General features: G+C 52.0%; 4 protein-coding genes across 6 annotated transcripts; all 4 read left to right on the forward strand.

Moving 5' to 3' along the window:
* The first annotated feature begins 72 nt into the window (after positions 1-72).
* On the forward strand, positions 73-1,959 carry LOC118716666 (alpha-1-acid glycoprotein 1-like). Its single transcript, XM_045579853.1, has 4 exons — positions 73-135; positions 1,132-1,236; positions 1,395-1,498; positions 1,762-1,959. The coding sequence occupies exons 1-4, from the start codon at positions 129-131 to the stop codon at positions 1,846-1,848; spliced, it is 303 nt and encodes a 100-aa protein (XP_045435809.1). The 5' UTR covers positions 73-128; the 3' UTR covers positions 1,849-1,959.
* Positions 1,960-4,515: 2,556 nt separating this feature from the next.
* Positions 4,516-7,443, forward strand: LOC123651035 (alpha-1-acid glycoprotein-like). Its single transcript, XM_045580288.1, has 6 exons — positions 4,516-4,675; positions 5,051-5,193; positions 5,433-5,503; positions 6,626-6,733; positions 6,894-6,997; positions 7,261-7,443. The coding sequence occupies exons 1-6, from the start codon at positions 4,565-4,567 to the stop codon at positions 7,345-7,347; spliced, it is 624 nt and encodes a 207-aa protein (XP_045436244.1). The 5' UTR covers positions 4,516-4,564; the 3' UTR covers positions 7,348-7,443.
* Positions 7,444-11,319: 3,876 nt separating this feature from the next.
* On the forward strand, positions 11,320-14,151 carry LOC118716084 (alpha-1-acid glycoprotein 1-like). 2 transcript variants are annotated; one of them, XM_036432785.2, is made up of 6 exons: positions 11,320-11,474; positions 11,857-11,999; positions 12,226-12,296; positions 13,328-13,435; positions 13,597-13,700; positions 13,962-14,151. In XM_036432785.2, exons 1-6 carry the CDS (start codon positions 11,364-11,366, stop codon positions 14,046-14,048), a joined length of 624 nt encoding a protein of 207 aa, XP_036288678.1. In that variant the 5' UTR covers positions 11,320-11,363; the 3' UTR covers positions 14,049-14,151. The 2 variants fall into 2 exon arrangements, with proteins under 2 accessions (XP_036288678.1, XP_045435808.1); XM_045579852.1 differs by having other exon boundaries at positions 11,331-11,474; positions 11,857-11,996; positions 12,219-12,296.
* A 2,292-nt stretch (positions 14,152-16,443) lies between these two features.
* LOC118716085 (alpha-1-acid glycoprotein) lies at positions 16,444-19,238 on the forward strand. 2 transcript variants are annotated; one of them, XM_036432788.2, is made up of 6 exons: positions 16,444-16,604; positions 16,956-17,098; positions 17,335-17,405; positions 18,411-18,518; positions 18,680-18,783; positions 19,047-19,238. In XM_036432788.2, exons 1-6 carry the CDS (start codon positions 16,494-16,496, stop codon positions 19,131-19,133), a joined length of 624 nt encoding a protein of 207 aa, XP_036288681.1. In that variant the 5' UTR covers positions 16,444-16,493; the 3' UTR covers positions 19,134-19,238. The 2 variants fall into 2 exon arrangements, with proteins under 2 accessions (XP_036288681.1, XP_045435807.1); XM_045579851.1 differs by having other exon boundaries at positions 16,459-16,604; positions 16,872-17,098.
* The last annotated feature ends 116 nt before the right edge of the window (positions 19,239-19,354 follow it).

Here is a 19,354-nt window from a genome sequence, read left to right on the forward strand (position 1 = left end):
TACAGTCCACTTCTCCTTTACTATCTTACTGTTTTTCTCTCCTCTTCTCTCTGGCGTAAGGCCAACACAGTGCACGTATTACTCCACCAACCTGAGGGTCAACCGGGAAAATGGGACCCTGACCAGACATGGTGAGCCCTCAGGGGAAGGGTTGCTGTGTGGGATGGGAGATGGTGGGTGGGCCAGACCAAAGGAGGGCACTTGGGGCTTTGGGCACAGAGAGCCTGGGGGATGCCCACTTTTTACATCTCCCTGGGCCCCGCCGCCTGCACCCTGAAGCACTCAGTCACAGCTGCCAACACCTCTGAGCTCTTACTATGTGCCAGGTGCGGTCTGAAGTGCTTTGTATGAATTAACCCACATTAATGCTCAGAAACCACCCAAGGAGGGCATTACACTGATCAGCTCAGGACATGGAGAGACAGGTGCCCACTTGGCTCTCTCACTCATCTTCCAATGACACCTACACTCAACCCGAGGTTGGTTCCAGGCCTGCCTCTCAAGCACTCTTGTTTTGTTTTTGTTTTTGTTTTTGTGTTTTGTTAATCCTCACCTGAGAGTATTTTCCCATTGGTTTTTAGAGACAGTGAAAGGGAGGAGACAGAGAGAAAGGAAACATCAATGTGAGACACACACATCGATTGGTTGTCTCCCACAGTAGGTTTGGGGAGAGAGCCTGCAACTGAGGTACATGCCCTTGGCCAAAATTGAACCCTGGACCCTTCAGTCCCTGGACCCATGCTCTATTCACTTAGCCCAATGGAATAGGACTTGTCTGCAGGAACCTAAGGGTGGCAGCCATCACTGCAGAGAAGGCACATAGCAGGCAAACACAGATGCCAATAGAATTGAACCAACTCCTTAGGCTGCTCTCTGAACCTCATTTAACTCATCTGTAAAATGGGGAGAAAGGCCCTGACAGTCACAGTTCACATGAGGCTCCTCTGATGCCACATCCATTGGACACAAGGCCTGGTGCCCAGTAGGAGTGAGGGACACATGGCCCAGGTGAACCCCTGTCCCTCAGCCATTGGCTGTGTGGGCCTGGGCACACCCAGGTTGCCTCACCTGTGAGGAGGGACCCACTGTACCATCTCCATGGTCTCAGCCAGAGGCTTTCTCTTCCAGAGAATGGCACAGATCATTTTGGCCACCTGCTGCTGCCCAAGGACCCCAAGACCTTCATGCTTGCTTTTTTCCCAGAAGACAAGCAGAACATGGGGCTGGCTTTCTTTGGTAGGTACTCTGAAACTCCCACCATTCCCCCAGGGCCTATGGTTGGGCCCCAGACCTCCATTCCTCCCTGGCCTCTACCAAGCCACCACCCCATCTCCCCCCCACCCCACCCCCACACACACAGACATGCTCACCTCTCCCCTTGCTCCCTCCTGCAGCTGACAAGCCAGAGGTGACCCCAGAGCAAATGGAACAGTTCTATGACTACCTCACGTGCATGGGCATGGACAAGTCCGAAGTTCTGTACGGCGACGAGAAAAAGGTGAGGGCCAGGAGGACTAGGTGGTGCCCACCAGAGGACGCTCCTGCTTTGGGCAGCCCAGAGGCCCAGAGAGGGCCATCACCCAGCCAGGGCTGCACAGTGAGCCAGGAGAATCTGCTTTTCTGTGCCCAGCTCACTGCGGGGACCACTGAGCTTCCCAGAGGCCCATGGGGTCTGCTTCCCCAGTCCAGAGCACACTCCACCTTCCCCCAGGACCGCTGCCCTCCCCTGTCACTGTGCTTTCTTGTCCCGCTGTCCTTTAGAATCCGTGCCTGCCGCTGGAGAAGCAGCACGAAGAGGAAAGGAGGAAGGAAAAAGAGAAGTCTGAGACAGGCTCAGCGTTGGATTAGGACCTCGGGGACTTGGGAGGCCCATCCTGAGACACCCCCACCCTCCCTTTGTGCCTCAGTTCTTTCCCTCAGTTGCACCAATAAAGTTACTACATTTGGAATAGGCAGGTTTTCATTTGCTCACTCATTCATTCACTCATTCACTCATTCATTCATGTTGAAACCTGCACCCCCAACTGCAGAAGCCCCTGCTGTAACCCCCAGCACACATGTAGGATGGACGATGGCACGTGGTGTGGGAGCCCAGCACGAGGAGGTTCCTTCTGCAGGAGGGGGAGTCTGGGAAGGCTTCCTGGAAGGGGCATGTGAACCAGCCCAGAAAGATTAGGAGCTCGGTAACACCTGCTGTTCCTGCTGCAAGCCAAGGGCCTGAGAGGACAGGTTTGAGGAACATAAGGCAGAGGACCCAAATCGATTGGATTAGGGTGGAGAGGACTAGGCTCAGGGCATGGTGCCCGGCTTGAAAGACTTTAGGTCAAACATTACCATGGCCATCTGGGAAGTGAGCACCCAGGGCAGGGCCAGGGCCAGGGCCAGGGCCAGGGCAGAGACAGGGGGAAAATTGGAGACACAGAAGCAACAGAGGGAGGCAGGAAGAGTGGGATTGTGCCCCCAACAAGGCCATGGGTGAGAAGGGGGGATGGCTGTGAGCATGAGAAGCCAGTGCTCTAGATTGCAAGAGGGATGGAGTCCCTGTGGGGTGGACCTAAACAGGCAGTCTGAGACCCGCCTAGGGGTCCTGGATTGAAGAGTGTGTAGACCTTGCTGAGGGACTACCCCCCCACCATGGAACAATTTTATGCACAGGGTCTCTAGTACCTCAATAAAGCTGGATATCTACTCTAATAAAAGAGAAAATGCAAATTGACTATCACTTTGTTATGCCCCCTCTAGCCAATCAGGAGTGAATATGCAGATTACACCTTCCAATATGGCAGCAGCCCCACCATCTAGAGCACATGTGTCAAACACAAGGCCCGCAGGCCAAATCCGTCCCGCCAGGCCTTGCAATGTGGCCCGCACCGCGCTGTCATCACTGCACTTCGCTGCGTTTCCATCACAATGACAGTTTATGACTGTTCAGTAAACCATTCGGCCCGCGATTTAGGCTGGATTTTAGATTTTGGCCCCTTCTCTGATTGAGTTCGACACCCCTAATCTAGAGTGTCAGGACAGAGCAGGAAGCCTGCTATCAGGGGGAGGGCCAGAGGCAGAGGGAGAAGGGCCCAGGGAGCTACAGGAGTGGTGCTCCACCCAGAGTGAAGACTGAAGGCAGCAGCCAGAGGGAAGGCCTGGCTCCCGGGTGCCAGAGGAAAACCGATGCCATCAGAAAGGGGAAGGAAGGCCTATTGTATGAATCTCTTGTGCCAGAGGCCTCTAGTAATACCATAAAATGCAATAGAACCATATAAAGACAGGGCATGTTTGAGTAAATTATAATCTAGGAAGTGAATGAAAGATGATGTGAGCTTGAAAATCACCACTCACTATACTGAAACATGGAAAACTATTCAAAATATATAAAATGGCCCTAGCTGCTTTTGCTCAGTGGATGGAGCACCAGCCTACAGTTTCAGGTTTGATTCTGGGCAAGGGCACAAGCCTGGGTTGCAGGCTTGATCCTCAGGAGGGGGCATGCAGGAGGCAACCAATCAATGATTCCAATCACTGATGTTTCTATCTCTCCCTCCCTCTCCCTTCCTCTCTGAAATCAATTAAAATACAATTAAAAAAATAAATAAAATGGGTGAGCATCCAAAGTTGTAAGCATACCATAATAATACTTTGTGAAGATATCTGTGTGGATAAAGATTTGGTTCTGTCATGGAGAAATACAGAAGGATGGTATAGTAATTGCACAGGATTGATTTCCTGAGCACCCACTGTGTGCTGGGCACTGCTGCAGGATTGGGGGCAGCTGGTGAGAGAAGGCAAGCTTCCCTCTTGAATAGCTTCCCTCTTGAATAGCTTCCCTTTTGATAAAGACAACACAGAAGTGACTTCCTGTTTCAGATGGTGGAGATGCTTCACATAATATATTTACTGAAAATAGACGGTCACCTTAATGCCCCATGTGGTTTTTTGTTGTTTTTCTTGGAGAATATCCCTGCCTCCAGGCCTGGGTTCAGAACTCTCTGGACTTTTGTTCCTTTACAGTTGTTACCACACTCAACTGGATTGAATTCATGTTTGCCTTCCCCCACACCCTGCACCCCTATCCCTAAATCTCCCCTACACCCCAGGCTGGCCTGGGGACTCTCCAAGGTGCCTTCAACACCCTGTACCCCTATCCTCACATCTCCCCTACACCCCAGGCTGGCCCAGGGACTCTCCAAGGTGCCTTCAGCATCTGATTTATGATGGGTTCCTCTCAAGTCCTGCCACTCAGCAGGGCAGGTGTGGATGGGACTGTGAGCACCTGTCCCTCTATTATCACTAACATCACTCCAGCTGTTTCCACCTGGGCTTTGAACAGCCTGACATTTGGGCCCTGGGCTCAAGGTCAGGGAACCAAATTAGACCCGATCTTGGAGGCTTTCCCTGGGCTGACATTTGGAAAAGGAGGGAAGGTTTCTGCACGTGGCATTTCCCAAACGTGCACCGGATTATGTGTTACAGCGGGTCCCCAGGGCCCTGCCCACAGCTCATTATTATAAAGGTCACCGCACCCCTAAGCCGCCAGTACCTCTGACACCAGCGGCATCCTCCTCTGGCCATGGCGCTGCCCTGGGCCCTTGCAGTCCTGAGCCTTCTTCCTATGCTGGACGCCCAGAGCCCGGCATGTCTCAATTTCTCGGTGCCCATCACCAATGCCTCCCTGGACCAGGTGGGTGCCTGGGCCCTGAGCGCTGTGCGAGTGGGGTCCCTCTCTGGATCTCCCTTCGCCTGCTGGCTTGCGGCCATCCTCTCCTGGGCACTGGGTGAGAACCAGGCCAGCCTCCAAGCTCAGAGCCTGCTTGCAAAGTCCCTCAGCAGGGCAAGCTGCACTGGGGAGGGGCCCAAGGAGGCGGGGAGGAGGTTGTTTGGCAGAGGGGGAGGAGGGGAGAGGGGGGTGATGGCTGATTCCTAGAGTCAGCTCCTGCAGCCCCCCCACCCTCTGTCTCCTGATTTTCAAAGTGGAAAGATCTGCCCTAGACTCATCCCTGCTGACTATCCATGATTAAGTTCTCAGTCCTCAACACCTGCTCCTGCTTTTCCTCAGATCTCTGGCAAGTGGTTTTTTATCGCTGACGCTTCCCGCCTCCTAGATTACAAGATGGAAGTTAATGAATCACATGCATTCTTCCTTTATTTGACCCCCAACCACACGGAGGACAGGATACAGCTCAGACAGTATATGACCTTGTAAGCCCCACATCTGGCCCTTGGGTACCATCTCAGCCTCAGCCCAGCTTCTGGCCCCTCCTCCCAGCTGCCCAAACCCAGGAGCTAGCCCCTGCCCCCTCCTGGCCTCAGCCTTCTCATCCAGGGAATGGGGGCAGGCTGACTCTAATTGCCACCTGACTCTCCCCCTCCAAGATTGTGACAGTCCACTTCTCCTTGGCTATCTTATTGCTTTTCTCTCCTCTTCTCTCTGGCTTCAGTGAGGACGAGTGCATGTATAACTCCACCAGTCTGAGGATCCACCGGGAAAATGCGACCCTGAACACACATGGTGAGCCCTCAGGGGAAGGGTTGCTGAGTGGGCTGGGAGATGGTGGGTGGGCCAGCCCAAAGGAGGGCACCTGGGGCTTCGGGCAGAGAGAGCCCGGGAGACGCCCACTTCTTACATCTCCCTGGGCCCTGGCGCCTGCACCCTGAAGCAGTCAGTCACACCTCTCAGCTGGCCACACCTCTGAGCTTTTACTACCCTGTTTCCCCGAAAATAAGACAGTGTCTTATATTAATTTTTTTCTCCCAAAGTTGCGCTAGGTCTTATTTTCAGAGTATGTCTTATCTTTCCATGCACTAGGTCTTATTTTCAGGGAAACACGGTATGTGCCAGGTGCGGTCTGAAGTGCTTTGTATGAATTAACCCACATTAATGCTCACAAACCACCCATGGAGGGCATTACACTGATCAGCTCAGGACATGGAGAGACAGGTGCCCACTCGGCTCTCTCACTCATCTTCCAATGACACCCACACTCAACCCGAGGTTGGTTCCAGTCCTGCCTCTCAAGCACTCTTGTTTTATTTTTGTGTTTTGTTAATCCTCACCTGAAAGTATTTTCCCCTTGGTTTTTAGAGAGATTGAAAGGGAGGGGGAGACACAGAGAGAAAGGAAAATTCAATATGAGAGACATACTTTGATTGATTGTCTTCCACACCAAAGCCAAGGATCAAGACTGTAACTGAGGTATATGCCCTTGGCCAGAATAGAACCCTGAACCCTTCAGTCCTGGCTAGGGCTCAGTCACTCTTTGTCCTCTGGGACCTAAGAGTGGCAGCCCACCCATGAACCCACCATCACTGTGAGAAGGCACATAGCAGGCACACACAGATGCCAATGGAATTGAACCAACACCTGAGGCTGCTCTCTGAACCTCACTTAACTCATCTGCAAAATGGGGAGAAAGGCCCTGACAGCCACAGTTCACATGAGGCTCCTCTAATGATGCCACATCCATTGGGCACAGGGCCTGGTGCCCAGTAGGAGTGAGGGACACATGGCCCAGGTGAACCCCTGTCCCTCAGTCATTGGCTGTGTGGGCCTGGGCACACCCAGGTTGCCTACCTGTGACTAGGGACCCACTGTGCCATCTACATGGTATCACCCAGATGCTTTCTCTTCCAGAGAATGGCGCACAATATTTTGGTCACTTATTGCTGCTCAAGGACCCCAAGACCTTCATGCTCGCTACTTTCCCAGAAGACAAGCAGGAATTGGGGTTGTCCTTCTTTGGTAATCACCCCAAACTACCACGAGGTTTCCCCCAGGGCCACCTGCTCCTAGGGCTGGGCCCCTAGACCTCCAGTCCTCCCTGGTCTCTACCCACCCTCCTCCCCTGCCCACCCCACACACACACTGACATGCTCACCTGTCCCCATGCTTCCTCCTGCAGCTGACAAGCCAGAGGTGACCCCGGAGCAAATGGAAGAGTTCTATGACTACCTCACGTGCATGGGCATGGACAAGTCGGATGTCCTGTACCCCAATCAGAAAAAGGTGAGGGCCAGGAGGACTAGGTGGTGCCCACCTGAGGACGCTCCTGCTTTGGGCAGCCCAGAGGCCCAGAGAGGGCCATCACCCAGCCAGAGCTGCACAGAGAGGCAGGAGAGTCTGCTTTTCTGTGCCCAGCTCACTGCAGGAACCACTGAGCTTCCCAGAGGCCCATGGGGTCTGCTGCCCCAGTCCAGAGCACACTCCACCTTCCCCCAGAACCCCTGCCCTCCCCTGTCACTGTGCTTTCTTGTCCCACTCTCCTGTAGAATATGTGCCAGCAGCTGGAGAAGCAGCACGAGGAGGAAAGGAGGAAGGAAAAGGAGAAGTCTGAGACAGGCTCAGCGTTGAATTAGGACCTCGGAGGCTTTGGGAGCCCATCCTGAGACACCCCCACCCTCCCTTTGTGCCTCAGTTCTTTCCCTCAGTTGCATCAATAAAGTTTCTACATTGGAATAGGCAGGCTGACATTTGCTCACTCATTCATTCACTCATTCATTCATGTTGAAGCTTATGCCACTGGCTGCAGAAGCCTCTGCTGTAACCCCCAACACACATGCCAGGATGGACAATGGCAGGTGGTGTGGGAGCCCAGGTCAAGGAGGTTCCTTCTGCAGGAGGGGGAGTCTGGGAAGGCTTCCTGGAAGGGGCATGTGAACCAGCCCAGAAAGATTAGGAGCTCGGTAACACCTGCTGTTCCTGCTGCAAGCCAAGGGCCTGAGAGGACAGGTTTGAGGAACATAAGGCAGAGGACCCAAAGCGGGAGTTCGGGTGGATAAGGTGGAGAGGACTAGGCACAGGGCATGGTGCCAGGCTTGAAGGACCTTAGGGCAAACATCACCTTGGTCACATGGGAGGTGAGCACCTGGGCAAGGGCCAGGGCAGGGCCAGGGGGAAAGTTGGAGACACGGAAGACACAGAGTGACGCAGGAAGAGTGGGGATGTGCCTCCAACAGGTCCACGGGTAGGAAGGGGGATAGCTGTGAGCAATGAGGAGTCAGCAGTCCCAGATTGCAAGAGGGATGGAGTCCCCGTGGGATGGACCTAAACTAGCAGTCCAACATCTCCAGAGGGGTCCTGGATTGGAGAGTCTGCTGGCTGTCCTGAGGGACCAACCCTTCCCAACCCCCCCCCCCATGCAAGAATTTTATGCACTGTGTCTCAAGTACCTTAATAAAGCTCTAAATCTACACTAATAAAAGAGAAACATGCAAAATGACTATCACTTTGCTATGCCTTCACTAGCCACTAAGGAATGAATATACAGATTACACCTTCCAAGATGGTGGCAGCCCCATGCCCCTTCAGGACAGAGCAGGAAGCCTACTATGAGGGACAGGGCCCAGGGAGCTACAGGAGTGGTGCTCCATGCAGAGTGAAGACTGAAGGCAGCAGCCAGAGGGAAGGCCTGGGTCCCGGGTGCCAGAGGAAAACCGATGCCGGCAGCCAGGGGAAGGAAGGACTATTGCATTAATTTCTTTGTGCAACAAGCCTCTAGTAATACCATAAAATGCTATAGAACGATATGAAGACAGGGCATGAATAAGTAAATTATAATCTAGGAAGTGAATGAAAGGTGATGTGAGCTTGAAAATCACAACTACTCACTGCACTGAAACATGGAAAACTATTCCATGTTTAAAACTATTCCATGAATATATAAAATGGCCCTAGCTGGTTTTGCTCAGTGGAATGAGCATCAGCCTGTGGACTAAAAGTCCCAGGTTTGATTCTGGTTAAGGGCACAAGCCCAGGTTGCAGGCTCAATCCCCAGTAGGCGGCATGCAGGAGGTAACCAATCAATGATTCTCATCATTGACGTTTCTATTGATATATCTCTGGCCCTCTCCCTTCCTCTTTGATATCAATAAAAATATCATTAAAAAAATGAAATGGAAGTGCCTCCAAAATTATTAGAATACCATAATAATACTTTGTGAAAATATTATTTGTATGGATAAAGATTTGGCCACATCTGGGAAAAGTTCTTCCTCATAAACGTGTCTCCAGCACAGCAATTCCATTATAGACACAGGGGTCCTCACAGCCAATTGGCCTGGAGGTCAATTCCTCCCGGTGACACCAACAACAATCAAGACTTAATTACAACAAGGGTGTACACACAGTCCACAAGGGGGTACACCAAGAGTGTCCACATTAGGCAACTGGGAGGCAGACCCATTGAACCATATAGGACACCCAGGCACACAAAGCTATCCTACCAACTCAGGGAAGCAGCAAAAATGCCTAGAAAAGGAAGGAGATCTCAAACAAAAGAAATGGAGGAGAACAAAAGACTGGATATAAAGTTCAAAACCACAGTTATAAGGTTTTTCAAGAATTTCCTAGAAAAGGCCAATAAATTTAACAAGACCCTGGAGGATATGAAAAAGAAATTACACCACGTAGAAATTAAACATACACTGACTGAAATAAAAAATATTATACAGAAACACAACAGCAGACTGGAAGAATGCAAGAAGCAAGTCAAAGATTTGGAATACAAGGAGGCAAAGGACACTCTTCTGGAGAAGCAAGAGGAGAAGAGAATCCAGAAAGTTGAAGATAATGTAAGAAGCCTCTGGGACAACTTCAAGCGTACCAACATCAGAATTATGGGGGTGCCAGAAGAAGAAAGAGAGCAAGACATTGAAAACCTATTTGAAGGAATAATAACCAAAAACTTCTCCCACCTGGTGAAAGAAATAGACTTACAAGTCCAGGAAGCACACAGAACTCCAAACAAAAGTAATCTAAAGAGGACTACACCAAGACACATCATACTTAAAATGCCAAGAGCAAAAGACAAAGAGAGAATCTTACAAGCAGCAAGAGAAAAACAGTTAATTACCTAGAAGAGAGCACCTATACGATTATCAGCTGATTTCTCAACAGAAACTATGCAGGCCAGATGGGAGTGGCAAGAAATATTCAAAGCGATGAATAGCAAGAACTTACAACCAAGATTACTCTACCCAGCAAAGTTATCATTCAGAATTGAAGGACAGATAAAAAGTTTCACAGATCAGAAAAAGCTAAAGGAGTACATGACCACCAAAGCAGAATTCTATGAAATGCTAAAAGATGTTCTTTAAAGAGAGGAAAAAGACGAAAAAAATATAAAAATTATGTACAACAAATACATATCTATCTACAATCTAAAAGTCAAGTGAATTAAAAATCCGAGGAATGGAATAAATGGGTGAATACAATAGAATCAGGGGCATAGAATGGGAGGGGATTGATAATTCTCAGGGGGAAAGGGGTGTCTGTGTGGGAGGGCACGGGAAGAGACAGGACAAAAATCATACACCTATGGATGAGGACAGTGGAAGGGGGGAAGAATAGGTAAGGGGACAGGGTGGAGTGGGGACCAGGTAGAGGGGAACTATGGAGAGGGGAGGAGAAACAATTGTAATAATCTGAACAATAAAGATTTATTAAAAAAATTAAAAAAATTAAAATTAAAATTAAAAAAGAATACAAACACCACATAAACCCACACCTGAAACCTATATGTTCATGTTGACCAATGTCACCCCAATCAATTTAATAAATAAATACTAAAAGTTAAAAAAATAAAAAAGAAATGCAGAAGGTGGTAGAGTTAGTAATTCCATGGGATTTCCTGAGCACCCACTGTGTGCTGGGCACTGCTGCAGGATTGGGGGCAGCTGGTGAGAGAGGGCAAGCTTCCCTCATGAATAGCAGAGGATACAGACAACACGGAAGTGACTGCCTGTTTCAGATGTTGGAGATGCTTCACATAATACATTTACTGAAAATAGACAGTCCCCTTAATGCCCCGTGTTGTTGTTTGGGGTTTTTTGTTGTTTTTCTTGGAGAATATCCCTGCCTCCAGGCCTGGGTTCAGAACTCTCTGGACTTTTGTTCCTTTACAGTTGTTACCACACTCAACTGGACTGAATTTATGTTTGCCTTCCCCCACACCCTGCACCCCTACCCCACATCTCCCCTACACCTCAGGCTGGCCCGGGGACTCTCCAAGGTGCCTCCAGCATCTGATTTATGACGGGTCCCCCTCAAGTCCTGCCACTCAGTAGGGCAGGAGTGGATGGGATCGGGAGCACCTTCCCCTCTATTATCACTAACATCACTCCAGCCACATGGGCTTTCAACAGCCTGACCTTTGGCCCTGGGCTCAAGGTCAGGGAACCAAACTAGATCCGAGCCTGGAGGATTTCCCTGGGCTGACTTTTGGGGAAAGGAGGGAAGGTTTCTACACATGGCATTTCCCAAATGTGCACCGGATTGTGTCACAGCGGGTCCCCAGGGCCCTGCCCACTGTTCATTATTATAAAGGTCACAGCACCCCTCAGCTGCCAGACATTAGCGGCATCCTCCTCTGGCCATGGCGCTGCCCTGGGCCCTTGCAGTCCTGAGCCTTCTTCCTGTGCTGGACGCCCAGAGCCCGGTGTGTCCCAATTTCTCGGTGCCCATCACCAATGCCTCCCTGGACCAGGTGGGTGCTGGCTCCCTCTCTGGACTTCCTTCCCCCTGCTGGCTTGCAGTCAGCATCTCTTGGGCGCTGGGTGAGAACCAGGCCAGCCTCCAGCAGCCTTCCTCTGCCTCCAAGCTCAGAGCCTGCTTGCAAAGTCCCTCAGCAGGGCAAGCTGCACTGGGTAAAGGTCTAAGGAGGAGGGGAAAAGATTGCTTGGCAGAGGGGGGGGGGAAGATAGTAGGGGGAGTGAATGCTGATTCCTAGAGTGAGCTCCTGAAGGCCCCACCCCTCCAGCGGGCCTCTGATCCTGATTTGCAAAGTGGTAAGATCTGCCCTGTCTCCTGCAGCTGACTATCCAGGACTAAGTTCTCAGTCTCCATCACCTGCTCCTGCTTCTCCTCAGATCTCTGGCAAGTGGTTTTATATCGCCTCGGCTTACCGCCTCCCCGAGTACAAGAAGGAAGCTAGTGAATTCCATGCTTCCTTCTTTTACTTCACCCCCAACCACATGGAGGACAGGATACAGCTCAGAGAGTACACAACCATGTAAGCCCTGCATAAGGTCCTGGCTTGCCAGCTCAGCCCCAGCCCCAGTCCAGCTTCTCAAATACCAGGAGTTAGCCCCTGCCCCCTCCTGGCCTCAGCCTTCTCATCCAGAGAATGGGGGCAGGCTGACTCTAATTGCCACCTGACTCTCCCCCTCCAAGATTGTGACACTCCACTTCTCCTTGGGTATCTTACTGTTTTTCTCTCCTCTTCTCTCTGGCTTCAGGCGAGGACAGTGCATGTATAACTCCACCAACCTGAGGGTCAACCGGGAAAATGGGACCCTGACCAAACATGGTGAGCCCTCAGGGGAAGGGTTGCTGTGTGGGATGGGAGATGGTGGGTGGGCCAGCCCAAAGGAGCGCACCTGGGCCTTCGGGCAGAGAGAGCCCGGGAGACGCCCACTTCTTACATCTCCCTGGGCCAGCTGCCTGCACCCTGAAGCACTCAGTCACAGCTGCCAACACCTCTGAGCTCTTACTATGTGCCAGGTGCCCCGCTATGACACAATCCTGTGCACATTTGGGAAATGCCATGTGCAGTACCTTACCTCCTTTCCCATGTATTAACCCACGTTAATGCTCAGAAACCACCCAAGGAGGGCATTACACTGATCAGCTCAGGACATGGAGAGACAGGTGCCCACTCGGCTCTCTCACTCATCCTCCAATGACACCTACACTCAACCAGAGGTGGGTTCCAGTCCTGCCTCTCAAGCACTCTTGTTTTGTTTTTGTTTATGTGTTTTGTTAATCCTCACCTGAGAGTATTTTCCCATTGGTTTTTAGAGAGAGTGCAAGGGAGGGTGAGACACAGAGAGAAAGTAAACATCAACGTGAGAGACACACATTGATTGGTTGTCTCCTACACCTGGTCTGGGGAGCTAACCTGCAACTGAGGTACATGTCCTTGGCCAGAATACAACCCTGGACACTTCAGTCCCGGATAAGGCTCAGTCATCTTTGTTCTCTGGGAACTAGGCGTGACAGGCCACCCATGAACCCGCCATCACTGCGACAAGGCACATAGCAGGCAAATAAGATGCTAATGGAATTGAACCAACTCCTGAGGCTGCTCTCTGAACCTCATTTAACTCATCAGTAAAATGGGGAGAAAGGCCCTGACAGTTCACATGAGGCTCCTCTGATTAAGCCACATCCATTGGGCACAGGGCCTGGTGCCCTGTAGGAGTGAGGGACACATGGCCCAGGTGAACCGCTGTGCCTGAGCCATTGGCTGTGTGGCCTGGGCACACCCAGGTTGCCTCACCTGTGCGGAGGACCCATTGTGCTATCTCCATGGTCTCACCCAGAGGCTTTCTCTTCCAGAGAATGGCACAGACCATTTTGGCCACCTACTGCTGCCCAAGGACCCCAAGACCTTCATGCTTGCTTTTTTCCCAGAAGACAAGCAGAAAATGGGGCTGTCCTTCTTTGGTAGGTACCCCCAAACACCTACCAGGCTTCCACCAGGGCCACCTGCTCCTAGGGCTGGGCCCCTCGACTTCCAGTCCTCCCTGGTCTCTACCCAACATTCTCCCCTGCCCACCCTACTCATACACTGACATGCTCACCTGTCCCCTTGCTCCCTCCTGCAGCTGACAAGCCAGAGGTGACCCCGGAGCAAATGGAAGAGTTCTATGACTACCTCACGTGCATGGGCATGGACAAGTCCGAAGTCCTGTTCAGCGACGAGAAAAAGGTGAGGGCCAGGAGGACTAGGTGGTGCCTACCAGGGACGCTCCTCCTTGGGCAGCCCAGAGGCACAGAGAGGGTCATCACCCAGCCAGGGCTTCACAGCAAGCCAGGAGAACCTGCTTTTCTGTGCCCAGCTCACTGCAGGAACCACTGAGCTTCCCAGAGGCCCATGGGGTCTGCTGCCCCAGTCCAGAGGACATTCCACCTTCCCCGGGGACCCCTGCCCTGCCCCATCACTGTGCTTTCTTGTCCTGCTGTCCTGTAGAATATGTGCCTGCAGCTGGAGAAGCAGCATGATGAGGAAAGGAGGAAGGAAAAGGAAAAGTCTGAGACAGGCTCAGCGTTGGATTAGGACCTCGGGGACTTTGGGATCCATCCTGAGACACCCCCACCCTCCCTTTGTGCCTCAGTTCTTTCCCTCAGTTGCACCAATAAAGTTTCTACATTTGGAATAGACAGGCTGACATTTGCTCACTCATTCATTCACTCACTCATTCATTCACTCATTCATTCATGTTGAAACCTGCACCCCCGGCTGCAGAAGCCCCTGCTGTAACCCCCAGCACACATGCCAGGATGGACGATGGCACGTGGTGTGGGAGCCCAGCACGAGGAGGTTCCTTCTGCAGGAGGGGGAGTCTGGGAAGGCTTCCTGGAAGGGGCATGTGAACCAGCCCAGAAAGATTAGGTGCTCGGTAACACCTGCTGTTCCTACTGCAAGCCAAGGGCCTGAGAGGACAGGTTTGAGGAACATAAGGCAGAGGACCCAAAGCTGGAGTTCGGGTGGATAAGGTCGAGAGGACTCAGGCACAGGGCATGGTGCCCGGCTTGAAAGACCTTAGGGCAAACATCACCCTGGCCATCTGGGAGGTAAGCACCCGGGCAAGGGCCAGGGCAAGGACAGGGGTAATGTTGGAAACACAGAAGTCACAGAGGGAGGCAGGAAGAGTGGAAATGTGCCTCCAACAGGTTCATGGGTGGGAAGGGGAGATGACTGTGAGCAGTGAGAAGCCAGTGGTCCCAGAATGCAAGAGGGATGGAGTCCCTGTTTGATAGACTCCCTGTGGGATGGATCTAAACAGGCAGTCCGACATCCCCCAAGGGGTCCTGGATTGGAGAGGGTGCAGGCAGTGCTGAGGGACCACAATCTCCTCCCCAATGCAAGAATTTTATGCACTGGGTCTTTAGTACTTAGATAAAGCTGGAAATCAATAATAAAAGAGAAACAAGCAAATCAACTATCACTTTGCTATGCCCCCTCTAGCCAATCAGGAGTGAATATGCAGATTATACCTTCCAAGATGGCGGCAGCCGAATTCCCCAGAGTGTTTGGTCAGAGAGGAAGCCTGCTATCAGGGGGAGGGCCAGAGGCAAAGGGAACAGGGCCCAGGGAGCTACAGGAGTGGTGCTCCATGCAGAGTGAAGACTGAAGGCAGCAGCCAGAGGGAAGGCCTGGGTCCCGGGTGCCAGAGGAAAACCGATGCTGACAGCCAGGGAAAGGAAGGCCTATTGCATTATTCTCTTCATGCAACAGGCTTCTAGTAATACCATAAAATGGTATAGAAGGATATGAAGACAGGGCATGATTAAGTAAATTATAATCTAGGAAGTGAATGAAAGGTGATGTGAGCTTGAAAATCATAACCACTCACTATACTGAAGCATGAAAAACTATTCAAAATGTATAAAATAGCCCTAACTGGTTTTTCTCAGTGGATGGAGCATCAGCCTACAGACTATAGGGTCCCAGGTTTGATTCTGGACAAGGGCACAAGCCCGGGTTGTGGGCTGAATCCCAAGTAGGGGGCAAGCTGGAGGCAGCAGATCAATGATTCTCATCATTGATGTTCCTATCCTTCTCTCCCTCTCTCTTCCTCTCTGAAATCAATTAAAATACCATTAAAATAAATAAATAAAATGGGTGAGCATCCAAAGTTGTAAGCATACCATAATAATACTTTGTGAAAATATCTGTGTGGATAAAGATTTGGCCCCGTCATGGAGAAATGCAGAAGGTGGTAGAGTTAGTAATTGCACAGGATTGATTTCCTGAGCACCCACTGTGTGCTGGGCACTGCTGCAGGATTGGGGGCAGCTGGTGAGAGAGGGCAAGCTTCCCTCTTGAATAGCAGAGGATATAGACAACACAGAAGTGACTGCCTGTTTCAGATGTTGGAGATGCTTCACATAATACATTTACTGAAAATAGACGTTCACCATAATGCCCTGTGTTGTTGCTTTTTTTTCTTTGTTGTTTGTTTCTTTTTTGTTTTTCTTGGAAAATGTCCCTGTCTCCAGGTCTGGGTTCGGGACTCTCTGGACTTTGGTTCCTTCACAGTTGTTACCACACTCAACTGGACTGAATTCATGTTTGCCTTCCCCCACACTCTGCACCCCTACCCCCACATCTCCCCTATACCCCAGGCTGACCCGGAGACTCTCCAAGGTGCCTTCAGCATCTGATTTATGACGGGTCCCCCTCAAGTCCTGCCACTCAGCGGGGCAGGAGTGGATGGGACCATGAGCACCTGTCCCTCAGTTTCCACCTTGGCTTTGAACAGCTTAACCTGTTTTCTGGTCTCAAGGTCAGTGACCCAAATTAGACCCCAGGGTGAAGGCTTTCCCTGGGCTGACTTTTGGAAAAGGAAGGAAGTTTTCTGCACGTGGCATTTCCCAAACGTGCACCAGATTGTGTCACAGCAAGTCCCCAGGGCCCTGCCCACCGCTCATTATTATAAAGGTCACCCCACCCCTCAGCCGCCAGTACCTCTGACACCAGCGGCATCCTCCTCTGGCCATGGCGCTGCCCTGGGCCCTTGCAGTCTTGAGCCTTCTTCCTGTGCTGGACGCCCAGAGCCCGGTGTGTCCCAATTTCTCGGTGCCGATCACCAATGCCTCCCTGGACCAGGTGGGTGCTGGCTCCCTCTCTGGACTTCCCTTCCCCTGCTGGTTTGCTGTCAGCCTCTCCTGGGTGCTGAGTGAGAACCAGGCCAGCCTCCAGCAGCCTTCCACTGCCTCCAAACTCAGAGCTTCCTTGCAAAGTCCCTAAGCAGGGCAAGCTGCACTCGGGAAGGCGCTGCCAGAAGCAGGGAGGGTGATCCTGGGCTGGGGAGAGTGATGGCCGATTCCTGCAGGCCCCACCCCTCCAGCGGGCCTCTGATCCTGATTAGCAAAGTGGAAATATCTGCCCCAGTCTCCTCCAGCTGACGATCCAGGACTAAGTTCTCAGTCTCCATCACCTGCTCCTGCTTCTCCTCAGATCTCTGGCAAGTGGTTTTATATCGCCTCGGCTTACCGCTTCCCCAAGTACAAGGAGGAATCTCGCAAAATCAATGCATCCTTCTTTTACTTCACCCCCAAACACATGGAGGACAGGATACAGCTCAGAGAGTACATGACCGTGTAAGCCCCACACCTGGCCCTTGGGTACCAGCTCAGCCCTAGCCTCAGCCCAGCTTTCGGCCCCTCCTCCCAGCTGCCCAAACCCATGGATCAAGCCCCTGGCGCCTCCTGGCCTCAGCCTTCTCATCCAGAGAATGGGGGCAGGTTGACTCTAATTGCCACATGACTCTTCCCCTCCAAGATTGTGACGGTCCACTTCTCCTTGGCTATCTTACTGTTTTTCTCTCTGGCTTCAGTGCGGGTCAGTGCATGTATACCTCCACCAACCTGAGGGTCAACCGGGAAAATGCGACGCTGACCAAACATGGTGAGCCCTCAGGGGAAGGGTTGCTGTGTGGGTTGGGAGATGGTGGGTGGGCCAGCCCAAAGGAGGGCACCTGGGGCTTTGGGCAGAGAGAGCCCGGAGACACCCACTTCTTACATCTCCCTGGGCCCCGCTGGCTGCACCCTGAAGCACTCAGTCACAGCTGCCAGCACCTCTGAGTTCTTACTATGTGTCAGGTGCGGTCTGAAGTGCTTTGAATGAATTAACCCACGTTAATGCTCAGAAACCACCCAAGGAGGGCATTACACTGATCAGCTCAGGACATGGAGAGTCAGGTGCCTACTTGGCTCTCTCACTCATCCTGCAATGACACCTACACTCAACCCGAGGTTGGTTCTAGTCCTGCCTCTCAAGAACTCTTGTTTTTTGTTTTTGTGTTTTGTTAATCCTCACCTGAGAGTATTTTCCCATTGGTTTTTAGAGAGTGAAAGGGAGAATACAGAGAGAAAGGAAAATTCAATATGAGACACACACATTGATTGGTTGTCTCCCACACCAGGTTTGGGGACTGAGCCTGCAACTGAGGTACATGCCATTGGCTCGAATCCTATCCTGGACCCTTCAGTGCCTGGGCCCATGCTCTATTAACTTAGCCAAACATGCTAGGGCTGTCACTTTTTGTCCTTTTGGACCTAAGGGTGGCAGCCCACACGTCCCTGCCATCACTGCAGAGAAGGCACATAGCAGGCACACACAGATGTCAATGGAATTGAACCAACACCTGAGGCTGCTCTCTGAACCTCATTTAACTCACCTGTAAAATGGGGAGAAAGGCCCTGACAGCCACAGTTCACTATGAGGCTCCTCTGATGCCACATCCATTGGGCACAGGGCCTGGTGCCCAGCAGGAGTGAGGGACACATGGCCCAGGTGAACCCCTGTTTCTCAGCCATTGGCTGAATGGGCCTGGGCACACCCAGGTTGCCTCACCTGTGAGGGACCCACTCTGCCATCTCCATGGTCTCACCCAGAGGCTTTCTCTTCCAGAGAATGACACAGACCATTATGGCCAACTGCTCCTGCCCAAGAACCCCACGAGCTTTATGCTCGCTTCTTTCCCAGAAGACAAGCAGAAAATGGGGCTGTCCTTCTTTGGTAAGCACCGCCAAACTCCCACCAGGCTTATCCAAGGGCCACCTGCTCCTAGGGCTGGGACCCTAGACCTCCAGTCCTCTCTGGTCTCTACACAACCTCCTCCCCCACCTACCCCACTCATACACTGACATGCTCACCTCTCCCCTTGCTCCCTCCTGCAGCTGACAAGCCAGAGGTGACCCCAGAGCAAATGGAAGAGTTCTATGACTACCTCACGTGCATGGGCATGGACAAGTCGGAAGTCCTGTACGGCGACGAGAAAAAGGTGAGGGCCAGGAGGATGAGGTGGTGCCCACCAGAGGACGCTCCTGCTTTGGGCAGCCCAGAGGCCCAGAGAGGGCCATCACCCAGCCAGGGCCACACAGAGAGGCAGGAGAGTCTGCTTTTCTGTGCCCAGCTCACTGCAGGGACCACTGAGCTTCCCAGAGGCCTATGGGGTCGGCTGCCCCAGTCCAGAGCACACTCCACCTTCCCCCAGGACCCCTGCCCTCCCCTGTCACTGTGCTTTCTTATCCCGCTGTCCTGTAGAATATGTGCCTGCAGCTGGAGAAGCAGCATGAAGAGAGGAGGAGGAAGGAAAAGGAGAAGTCTGAGACAGGCTCAGCGTTGGATTAGGACCTCGGGGACTTTGGGGGCCCATCCTGAGACACCCCCACCCTCCCTTTGTGCCTCAGTTCTTTCCCTCAGTTGCACCAATAAAGTTTCTACATTTGGAATAGGCAGGTTGACATGTGCTCACTCATTCATTCATTCATGTTGAAGTCTGGGCTCCTATCTGCAGAAGCCCCTGCTGTAACCCCCAGCACACATGCCAGGATGGATGATGACACCTGGTA

The sequence above is a fragment of the Pipistrellus kuhlii genome, unplaced genomic scaffold (genome assembly GCF_014108245.1).
Source record: "Pipistrellus kuhlii isolate mPipKuh1 unplaced genomic scaffold, mPipKuh1.p scaffold_m20_p_12, whole genome shotgun sequence".
Taxonomy (NCBI): Eukaryota; Metazoa; Chordata; class Mammalia; order Chiroptera; family Vespertilionidae; genus Pipistrellus; species Pipistrellus kuhlii.

Coding starts and splice junctions, on each gene's coding strand:
- LOC118716084 (XM_036432785.2), top strand. CDS start 11,364: ATGGCGCTGCCCTGGGCCCTTGCAGTCCTGAGCCTTCTTCCTGTGCTG. Junction 12,297..13,327: donor TGGGACCCTGACCAAACATG/GTGAGCCCTCAG, acceptor TTTCTCTTCCAG/AGAATGGCACAGACCATTTT. Junction 13,701..13,961: donor TGTTCAGCGACGAGAAAAAG/GTGAGGGCCAGG, acceptor GCTGTCCTGTAG/AATATGTGCCTGCAGCTGGA.
- LOC118716085 (XM_045579851.1), top strand. CDS start 16,494: ATGGCGCTGCCCTGGGCCCTTGCAGTCTTGAGCCTTCTTCCTGTGCTG. Junction 17,099..17,334: donor CTCAGAGAGTACATGACCGT/GTAAGCCCCACA, acceptor CTCTGGCTTCAG/TGCGGGTCAGTGCATGTATA. Junction 17,406..18,410: donor TGCGACGCTGACCAAACATG/GTGAGCCCTCAG, acceptor TTTCTCTTCCAG/AGAATGACACAGACCATTAT.
- LOC118716666 (XM_045579853.1), top strand. Junction 1,237..1,394: donor CATGGGGCTGGCTTTCTTTG/GTAGGTACTCTG, acceptor TCCCTCCTGCAG/CTGACAAGCCAGAGGTGACC. Junction 1,499..1,761: donor TGTACGGCGACGAGAAAAAG/GTGAGGGCCAGG, acceptor GCTGTCCTTTAG/AATCCGTGCCTGCCGCTGGA.
- LOC123651035 (XM_045580288.1), top strand. CDS start 4,565: ATGGCGCTGCCCTGGGCCCTTGCAGTCCTGAGCCTTCTTCCTATGCTG. Junction 5,504..6,625: donor TGCGACCCTGAACACACATG/GTGAGCCCTCAG, acceptor TTTCTCTTCCAG/AGAATGGCGCACAATATTTT. Junction 6,734..6,893: donor ATTGGGGTTGTCCTTCTTTG/GTAATCACCCCA, acceptor TTCCTCCTGCAG/CTGACAAGCCAGAGGTGACC.